Source organism: Rissa tridactyla, chromosome 2 (assembly GCF_028500815.1).
Source record: "Rissa tridactyla isolate bRisTri1 chromosome 2, bRisTri1.patW.cur.20221130, whole genome shotgun sequence".
Taxonomy (NCBI): domain Eukaryota; kingdom Metazoa; phylum Chordata; class Aves; order Charadriiformes; family Laridae; genus Rissa; species Rissa tridactyla.
This window is the reverse complement of record NC_071467.1, coordinates 113171262-113182646: the sequence shown is the minus strand read 5'-3', so window position 1 is coordinate 113182646 and position 11385 is coordinate 113171262. Positions and strand designations below refer to the sequence as shown.

Sequence of the window (11385 nt, the reverse complement as noted above, 5' to 3'; positions counted from 1 at the left end):
GAGTTATAAGAGAAAAGGATAAACTTCATAGATAATCAGAGGCGAATGTTGGGGATGCAGAGTCTTGAAACGCCAACAATGCCAAGGTAATACCATATGAAGCTGAGATTATCTAGATAACGGTCTGAGAAATACAAAATTTGGGTAGACAGAAATACAAAATTTTCTGGAGCAGGACTACAAATCAAATCTGTCAGTTTGGACCACAGCACATTAGCCAAACCTGTTTCTGTGGTCAGGAGGACCCGCTGTTTTCCTTGGCTAACAGGAGAGCACCCAGAGGAACAGACTGAGCATCCACGTGGCAGGATGCATGTTCCAGGCCTGATGGCATCGGCCACTAATCAGCGCTCCCTAACAGTATTCAGAAGCATCTTTCAGGCAGGCAGTGTATTTGGAAGGCCTGCTTATGTTCAGAGATGAGCTATTTAGAGGACTGCTGCTCCTATAAACGCCTGCTAGAAATTATATTCATGGAGGACTGATCACCTTGAACCATCTTGGCAAACTGGCGTACACAGTACGGATGATGGTTATCGATACAGTAAATATCAAAGTAGCTGGATAACAAGTTAAATTTATCCATACTTACATATCGCTTCAGAGGATCAAGACTCACATGCCAAAATGAGCAGACAGTCATTATTTAAAAGAACAAAAATACATAATTTAAAATCTTTACAAAGCAAACTTCCCTACTTGCTATATTCTTACGCCAGCTTCTCAGCTCACCACGTGTGTTTCACAGGTTGTGATCCCTTGAAAATCTGAAGGGCTCCACTGACTTCTTACAGTTCAATGTACTCGAGTAGCTCTTCTTATGAGAGGGATTTCAGCCTGGAAATGTCTCAGCTAAGAATGTCTCGACCAGGAATAAGAACAAAACTGGTGGATCCTTTCAAAAGAACAATCATATCAAAGAAGTTCCACAATTATACAGTAAATAAACTTTATTTAATCTCAGCTCTTGTCAGATTAGTGCTGTCAACAGTCACAGGTCAGCATATGATACAGTTATGTATTAACTATTTACAATTTACAGTAATGTACTTTTTCTCCAGAAAATATAAGTACAAAAGCTAGGAGTAAACAAATGAGGTACTGCAATTTGGATTTATTGTAGGCAAAAGCATATAGAAGTGATCTTTAGCAAACAATCATAAGATCAGATCGGGAGACAGTAGTCATCAAGAGTGCCTAGTTCATCAGGAAAATCACCTCAGCCGCTACCCATCCAAAAATGTATTGCACAATTCATTCAAAAAATAAAAAAATAAATAGAAGAAACAAACCATTTATTTCAGCTCTTAAAAAACACCCAGTAAAGCCTGTATAGAGATACAGTAGTGGGCAATTCCTTCCTAGGATAAAGTCTTTTCTCTCCTTTAAAAAAATAACCTTTAACACAAAATAGAAGACAGTGTTCAATAGAAGAGAAAAAAGACTCATCACCAGATAACCCCTGATTAGCGTTTCTTGTCAAGGCAGTTTTAACTATATTCATGGTCCAAAGGTGGTGCTGAGTTTTGGTTGTTGCTGTTCCATTTGTGACCTTGAATAATAGCTTTTCTTCGTGTCCCTTCTCAAGGGCCAACAACAGAGATATGAACATATTTTTAAGCAGCAGTGTCATGAGACATCCTCGTCGCAATTTCTTCAAGATGGTCTTAGCCATGACTGAAAACAATGAGAAGTGAGAACAAATGAACAAATATTACATTATTGAGAGCAACTCAGAAGCACGTAGTATTAAAATAACAATGACGTTGTTTATTGATAGGAATAGGAGATGGAAGAATTTCAGATAAGTGACATTGCCAAATTATTAACTGATTTTGAGCAAGCAATTCCATTCCGGTATCTGCAAAACAGTTGAGAAACTGAGATAAAACCGAAATAACCTGTAGCGAAACGGTCAGAAGTCTCACTGGAAATAGATAGCCTACCACTTCGTTGCATCTTAATCCAATGAAAAACAAAGTTTTCCTCTCTGCATAAGGCTTACCATCAAAATTGAAATGATGAAGTAAAATTTTGGGTCTAGCAAAACGCATCCCCTAGCAGGAAAATATTTGTTGCTTTCACAATGAAGTCAGCATCATCTTAATTTCTACATTTCATGCACGCAAGAATACTATGTCATTTGCTGGCAATCTATTGATATAAGTCACAAAAGTACTTGAAAAAAAGTAAGTAGCAGCGGTTTCTGAGGTCTGAACAGTTTTCACACATATTAGCTCAAGTTATGAAAGTATATCAGGTAACTGCTGACATTAAGGTCAAAATCAAGCCCTTCTTTGATACGTTTCAAATGTGGCTGTGAACGCCTGAACTTTTAATTCAGGTCTCAAACATGCTTTCTGCAATAGCGTTGTAAATAGCTTTGTCCTATCATTACCAACAATTCAATTCTTTTCAGAAGAGGACTAGAAGAAACAATTGCTGATTTTGTCAAGACGTGGTCAAGGCCAGGAGGCAAACAGTCCAACCTCTATCACGTTTTAACAGCAATTAAGTGGATCCGCTATTGTATTCAAAGGTTTAAAAACACAAAATAAAGTAGAAAGTGGGGCTGTTTGCTAAGGTGAACAGATTTTTTCCTTTGAAATAGATATTATTTTGTATTGAAGGCTCTATTTGCGTGACTGCAAGAGAGGAAGATAGCCCGGCAACTGCATTGTGATAACCGGCAATGGAAACAGCCTAAGTTAATCCATTTTGCTCCGGCAGTGGTGCGGGACAACCACTGCATTTCAGCCCACTGATAGCGATTGCTTCACACGCGCTCAATCAATTCCTGGCAACCGTGCAAAGCTTTTCAGTTGCAAAGGAGGAACAGGAAAGTTGGGCTGACCGTATCCTATAGAATTCATCTGAAGAGTTTATTAAATATCATACACCACTAATGACTCAAATTGTAATCTTATCAGGCAGTGCAGAAAAAGTTTTATCAGTGTTCTTCCATATCCTACTCCTCTCTCAGCCGCTATTGCTTGTTTAGCTTGGCTACTCTGATGCAATCGGCATCTTCAGGCCTAAATCAGCCATTGCTTTTCTGTAACACTACAATTAGTGTTGCAGATTCATAATGAAAGTAGCTTAAGAAAAGCTGAAAAAAGGCATAATAAACTGAGAGCATAAGGCTCTCCGAATTGTTCTCCCGAATCTCTCTGCTCTAGCTTCTCTTGACACCAAGCCAAAGCTCTAATTCAGAAAGGTACTGCTGTCTAAATGCAATCATAACCGAACCCCTCTACAGAGAATATTTCATCAATCTTTCTTAAAATAATCCATTCTCATATTTATACAATGTAATAATTCATGTCAAGCAGTACAGCGTATATCTCTCATAAATCTGACTTATTTGTATATTCGAAAAAGGAGGTCAGAAAGTGAATAAAGACAAAACAAAGCCAAGTGCAATAAAATTTAATGTTACATATTAATTGAATTAAAATCTGGTTTTTGCTACAACTGAGATTTCTGTAGCTCAATCAACATTTCAAGTAATGCTTATAACTCAGACGATTGGTTTGGAATCAATATTTGCCATTTGCAAAATTGGCTTTGTAAAGCAAAACATGACTAAGAGTAGAACAAAGTTCATCATTCACATCTAGAACAAAAAAAACTGATTTTTTTTTTAACAAACGAAAGCAATCAAGAAAAAAAAAAAAGCAGAAGAACGATTAGTCTCATACTACAGGTTTCATCTTTAAATAAAACAAGGATGTATTAGGCTTCACTCACCCACATGCTAACTAAGCACAGACTGATGGGATATTCAGAAGATACCACTGCGAGGTGAGGCAAACTACAAAGCCAGGAAGAAAACAGCTTATTGGACTACTTTGTTAATAGTATAGAGAAGAACTTTGTGGACATCTACTGCTTACGGATGAGATTGCTGCAGTTAGATCACAATAACTATGTAGTAAAAGCTAGATTAGTGAAGGAGATACATTGATCTAGCATATGTTTATTGGCCTAGGAATTTGTTAATTTTTTTCAGAAATCTGTTAAGTATATGCCCACTATGAGGGTAAATAATTACTCACAGATACTTAGCACTACATACGCTTATTCTTTTCCAGTAGCAGAGTTAATTAACAATTTACACACTCAAATTAGTTATCGATGTTTGGCCATAAACTAACACACAGAAAAAAAAACAAGCTTTATGTTAAAAATGCACATTTATGCTGTACTTCAGAACTTTATTGCTCACGAGAACTAAATACTGGGTACTTTCAAATACCAGCATCACTCCAACATTAAGTACTGAGAAATACTACTGCCATGTTAGTAAATGTCAATAAATAAAATACAAAAAACCAAGCATATTTCTTGAAAGAATAATTTATGAAGACCCCTCCAACTTTTTAGTCCTAAACGGAATTACAAAAGACTCGCCCCCCCAAAATAATATGGGCTTCAGTAAACAAATTCAGTAACTTTGAAAGTGAAGAAAAAAAGATTACTGCATCCTCCCTAATATGTCCTAATATTTGAGTTTCCATTAGATGTCTAATTTAACCTCTGTGCATTTGGAAAGGAGCAAATTCATAGGCTGTATCTGACCCAACAAAGGACTGCTATGTGAAACCCAAGAAGTTTTTGATCAGGACTTGAAGCTCTTTGAATATATCCTATATCTATATCCTTAACATTCAAAGCACTTGCAGCCTGCAGAAAAACCTCTGTGTATGTTCTAGCCAAAATTTAATACCAACAACCTTTAATACCAAGGACCAAAACTCGCTGGATGAATTCAAGTTAAAGTTTTATTGAGTATCAGAAGTTGTGAATATCTGTTTTAAGAAGACCAGGTTTCAAGTATCAAAGAGCTGCAAAATAAGGTTCATCCTTCATTCCAACCTCTCTTTTGGCCAACAGAGAACTCAAAAGTTTTCTTAAATATTACTCTAGTTTGCCAAAAAAACCCCAAACAAACAAACAAAAAAACCCCCACCAGCTTTCTACTTGAAGGTCAAAGAAAGAGAAAATTAATATAAAATCATGTTTGGGATGCACGATACTTGTTGGAGCTGCAGTATTATCAGCATTTATATAATTCTAAAAGTATTTTAAATATTTAAGATTGCAAGTCACTCTCAAATCTGCTATGTGTCCAGGAAAATGCTGAAGTATTTAACACTTTGCTCAGATTTGACACTTTAAGCAGATGAAATAGTAGAAATTTTTTTAAATGTGTTTTGATGGATCAACGGGCCTTTAATGTAACTACTTCAACTGAAATGTAAAAATGCTCAAATTTTTATTTTATTCTATTTCTGAAAGTGCTAAATAAATATATATGCAAGACCAGCGAGAGAAACAGAATGTAATTATTCCTCTCACTTCAATTCATAAATATTTTACTAACTGACCCACAAAGAGAGGGATCACAGCATTGACTCCAGATACAATGTAGAGAAAAGTATTACTGTGGTTTTTATCTTAATAAAAAATAGCTCCAATACATAAAATAGTAACAGTAATACCAAAGAAATGTTTACGCTCATATATTCTTCTTTTTTTTTGATCTGCTTCTCAAGTCCAAATTCACCTTTCTGGTAAATAGATTAGCTGGTAAATACCAAGCAACTGTCACGTAATAAAAAGTGTATTGAAGCTGAAAAAAACCCAACCAAACAAAACCAAAGTGAAGTGTTTAAGACTTTTATTTTTGACCTGTCCTGACCCAGAGTGAACCTGACATATTTTGACTGTTTTGCAGTACAAAAGTAAAGCAGGGTCTTAAAAAAACCCCAACAAACAAAACTCCCAAAAACCCCCAAAACCAAACCCCAATATCGCTCGGATACTCAAGATAAAAATGTACATATCCCACTTCTAGCACACATATCCCAGTTGTTTGAGCTAATCGGTTTTCTATTCCACAAGCAAAATGCCTTTTGCTTTTGCCAGAAATTTCATCCCAGGACTGAAAAAATCTCTCTTGACATATTTTTCATGAAAACTGGTATGACTCCACAGAAACTTCTGAATTTAAGAAACATGAATTTTTTGTCAGATTACTTTTTTGATTAGAAGATTCATCTGCAGAATAGCAGTGATGACTGAACTTGCTTCGTTCTGTGATACCCAGAACTATCAGAAATACAGCCCAACCAATGATAAGAAATAATAGTTAAGACAATATGCTTGCTTTTTTCCTCACTTTTGCTATAAACTCAAACCTACAGCTGGAATTTGACATTCCATTAAAGAAGAGGGAAAGAGGGAGAAAAGGAGTTTTCTTGCATGCGGACACAGGGGGGAAAAAAAAAAAAAAGAGATGTAAAAGAAAGTTTCTAATTCCTTATTCTTGCGACCTAACCTCTTGCATAAAACTTGGTCACTTATGTAACTTACCAATGGTCGAGCATCTTCTCGTTCTAGTATCTTCTGAGTCTGATCTGCTGGGAACTTCAGCACTGTTGTTATCACCTTGGCCATCGTCTAAAAAGAAATACGTCACCTATAAGTAGTTTCATATGCATTAAATGCTTTGAAATATTTTGAAATGCATTTCATTTAAGAATACTGGACGCCATTTTTAGTAATATCAATGGAAAACATACTGAAACGAGTAAGATTTAACTACTTGTTTCACATCGTATATGCATGACACGTTATGTGAATTATTTGAAAACCATGAAGAATCTTCATTTCACCGTCACGAACAGCAGCTACTGTAATACGATGTAAGCTCTATGGTACCTACCCTCAAATACCTGATGTCCATTATGAAGACAGCATACTGTTACAAATACTGCTCCTACCACATTTGATCCTACTGCAGCCTTTCTGAAAAGCACATTTCAGGTGCACGGCACCTGAGAAAGCCCTTAGGGATTCAACTATATTCACATCATCCAAATATTTTGTAGGGAAATGAAACACTGGGAAAGCAGATCCAAGTGTCAGATGCAGAACTCCAGTGGCGTAAATATTTTTAGCAGGTATACAATAACCCCGTATTTAAATGGCGAATCATTTAGACCTCCTCAGACAGAAGCTGTAAGAGTATCAAAGCTTTGTGCAAAACAGGCAATGATTATTTCCATTTTATAAACAGACAAGTGGGAAGAAAAAAAAAACCTCCAAAAGGCACAAAGCAAGGCTCAGGTAACTTTTGCAAGAAAGGTCAAAGTAAGAGCTGCAGTGCAGCTCAAACAGAAGGTGACTGCTACAAAAGCAGTTACGACTGCTCTTAAAGAATGTGGATAAGATAAGATTACTGCTCTGAATGTCTACTGTTTATTGCCAGTCTCACATGCGGAATGAAGAGGGGAGGCTGCCGCAACAAAGCAGCCGCAGGACAAAAAGGAGCACAGCTAAAAGTGAGAGGTATAGCCTTAATTTCCAACAATTGTTTCAGTATCTAACTTAACTAGGGATAAAAACAAAAAGAAAGCAAAGCAAACCAAATCCTGTTGAATCCTTTTCAGCTCAAAAAGCTTAATTTTAAGATATTAATAGTTCCCATAGTTAAGAAGTATGTGTCTCTACTGCAGTTCCAAGATACAAAAAGGAATGTGCTCAGCGCCACGAACTAACATAAAACTTTTCTAATTTCTTTTACCCAAAGCCCCATCACAATTATTTAGGATTAAAAGATTAGGAAGCATTGAGCTTACAATCTATTCAAACTCTTTGTAGCAGAGCTATCAGGAAAGCCCTCTCCTGACAATCTTCTGCAGGACACAATGGTGTGCGTGCAAATATTACAGAAAAATCTACAAATGCTGCAAACACTCCCTGAAAGCATGGATACTTTTGTGCCAACTTAAATAGGGGCTATCTGAAACCTTTCCCGAAAACATCCATTTTGTGATTTATCACTAGCAGTGACTTGAAATCATCTCCAAGTTTTTGAGGCCGCTAGGGAGATTTTGAAGCGGAATTAATTCAAGGCTATTTACAGTTGCATAGTTATGAAACAAAGTTACAAGGACCGCATAACTTAGGATAGTGTGTTTAATATAGGGTTATCTTATCACTCTAACAGTCTATTCTACTATAAAAAAAACCTTAATAACTCTTCAAGCATGTGAATACAGACACGTATGTTCCTGTGTGTGCATCTCTGTACCTACCTATAGAAAGGCCCTGAGCTTTCCCAAACACAATAGCTACTTCTGCTATAAGAGATGATAGGTTGCCTTCCCATTTCTTTCTATCAGGCTGACATATTCAGACACGTCATCTCTGAAAATAATACTTTTACAATGATAACAATCAGTGCCCTCTATAATTCAAGAGGTGCTGGTCAAAGGTAGGACCTTCAAAATCAAAGTTTTACAGAAATACCCCTTGTTTTTCTGGAATGCACAAGAACATGTCGAGGTGCCAGAAAAATACCTGCATAAATTTACTATCTCCCACACACATGTGTTCCACTGCACTCTTCCATGTACCTAGTCGATATCAGTACAAACATTTATTACAAACATACAACCCTTGGACTGATTTTCTGGCCTCAGAACAGACTCCAGACAACATAATGAAGTTACAAGCAGAGCATCTAGGATTTCTGGAAGACTTCAGATTTAGTGTGCTGTACAGTTGTACAGTGCAACTTTCACGTGTCTGTAGAAAATATTATTTAATTTGACCTAGTGGTTTATGCCACCATGTATTTCCAGGTTCAGATATTGTGAACAAGGTGCATGCTTAGAAAAAGCTGGCAATCTCATTTCATACACCCTGCGCCAAGGACAAGGCAAAAAAATAAAGTTGGACTGGAGGGCAAGACAGTAAAATCCCCCAGTGAAGACATGTACAGTTTACAAAGACTGTGCTAGGTTACAGGTTACAACCATAACTCCTGACTCTTAGATACTGAGCCACTATCAACCCTCAGCATTTCTCCCCAGCACTGTAACGCAACTGATGCGTTCATTAACGTCTCTACTTCATGGGGATTCTAGGGCCATTCACCAGGCTGCGTAAATGGCAACCCACCCTAGATAGTTTGCACAGGTTCTCTTGAACTCCTTTCAATACAGGGGGAATAATGTCTATAGAGATCACCAGTTCCACTGCTGAGCCACCTCTAAGACATGGCATACCTATCTGAACTATGAAAGGAGACCCCGCACAGGGACAGGCCACCAGAATGATCTTGTAAGAGAAAATTAGAAAAAACTGCCTTGTCTGGTTCAGGAAAACAAAAACTGAAAGGTATACCTGTATCGAGGAGGTAAATCTCAATACACATCTTGTAACTCAAGGACTGTGTCGAGGGGAAAAAAGCACGCACTAATACTTCACAAACACACTTAGACTGTGTATTACAATATGTTATCCCTCACATGGTTTTCCAGTCAGTGTAGCAGGACAAAACCAGTTTTGAAGACACAGTTCACTAAATTTAAGATTATATAATGAAATCCCTATGAGAGCAGACACTAAGCTCAGTGTCTTCCAGCAATACACCTAATGGTTGAAAGAAAACCAGCAGATGAAATAAGCTTGAAAATACTTTTTGAAGCAAAAGTGAAGCGACCGATGTATCTTCATATTTAAATTACTAAAAATGCTAGCCTTCATTCCATTTTAATTTTCAATTAGTAAATGCCAGTACAGCTACAGTTTTGATCAGCTAATAACAGAGGTCTAGACAATACCAGAAATTCTTCCCTTCTTGCAATACATCGGACCATTTACTCTCGATTATAAGTTGCTAAGAGGTAATCAAACTGGCATGAGCACACAATAGAGAGGAACACAATCATATTCAATTTTAAGAACTCTGTCATTCTCCCTTATCTACCTACATCTAACTTCCAAAAGCTAAAAATTGTAGTGCTTTGAAATTTTTTTCTGCTGGTTGTTTGTTTAAATATACTTCCCCTTTCAATCATATCAACTTTCAAACAATGCCTTCTGCAGTTATTGTAGGAACCAGATGTCTATCTTTTCTGCTTTATTTTTTCTCCTAACAATATTCACCTTTTTTTTTAGAAGCCAACGTGGAGGCAATGTTGTAATGGCATCTTCTCGTTAAATACAATGTAATCTCCAGGGCAAATAAATACGTGTATATTTCTACAAATGCATACATATATATAAATGCATACCTACTTAAATTTATTACATATATTTATTCGTATAGCTTTTAATCTAAGCAATTGAAAGGAAGACAGAAGACAGACCTAAAGTCAATTTACTTTAGCAGTCGTTGTTGTTTGTTGCTGTTATTGAAGAAATCAACCGCACATTTTAGCACATCACTGCTAAAAAAGGAGAAAACCCCTCACTACTACTTTATAATCCAAAGTTTTGAGGCATGTATAGTAATGTTTTGATGATCAGTAAGAATCAGCCTTAATGAGTGAAAAAGAGGTTCCAAATGAGGTTTTCTCGAATGCAAATTTGCTACATGCATCAGCTATCTGCAATAATCGTCTGCAGCAGTCTCAAGACTTGTTTGAAGCTGAAACATTGATGATGTCTTTTAGCGCTTTTGCTTGTCTAAGTCCCTCGCAACACGAAATCATAAAATCCAGTAACGTATGTATTTTTCTTTAATGATTTCAGTTGTTTGTTATTAAAGTAGGAGAGCCATCCAATGAGCCACTGGCTTGTGAACAGAAGGTAATGAGTGATTCTGGGTTCTTTGGATCAGGGATTTGTGTTTTTAATAAAAAAGGAATTAATATCAAAGTGAAAAATGGGATAAAAAGGGAGAGGAAGAGGAATCCCATAAGGACAAGATGTCCTGCACAGACCAAGTTTTATGCGGTACAGAGCACAATGAGAACAAAACTAATTAATACAGAAACCTACATAAAACCTCTTTGTTTAATAGTAGTCCAAGTTGAAAGCAGGGCAACAAAGAATGGAAGAACCCCAGGGAGGAGTAAAAAACCAAACCACAAACAAACAGAAAAAAAAAAAAAAAGCATCCACATAGCATTTACCATCCAAGAAAAATGTTTGTGTTATGACATACCTCTTTTGAACCTGGTCAATCTCTAAGCATCAGTATTGTTACAAGCCAGTAAAATTCCAACTTAGATATGATTTCACAAGCTTGCAGCATACAAGCAGCAGCCTACTGTGAAGCTTTTCACAACACATAAGAGTAAATGAATACTATTCTAGGCAAGGCAGACAGATTTGGGAGCCCTGTAAAACATCTTTAAGCAACAATTAAAGAGATATTTCACCATCTTCCAAGCTTCTGACAAACTACTATTTAATCCAACGGTTATTTATCATATTTGTGTCATCATGACATCAAAAGAGCATTTTTGCTAATGCTATGCATACCAGCTTTCAAAGTACATCAAGCTTGACTAACAACAGGATTTTTGCTAGTAAAACCGTTATCTACCTACAAAGGTTTTTGTCTTCATAGGAACATTGGTG

General features: G+C 36.7%; 1 protein-coding gene across 1 annotated transcript in view; it reads right to left on the bottom strand.

The window, feature by feature from the left end:
* Positions 1 to 1099: 1099 nt before the first annotated feature.
* The window catches only part of LOC128905166 (golgin subfamily A member 4-like), a 71509-nt gene continuing 61223 nt past the window's right edge, over positions 1100 to 11385 (bottom strand). Inside the window, 2 exon segments of the mRNA XM_054190780.1 lie at positions 1100 to 1677; positions 6379 to 6465. Coding sequence (XP_054046755.1) covers positions 1657 to 1677; positions 6379 to 6465 — 108 coding nt within the window. The 3' untranslated portion in view covers positions 1100 to 1656.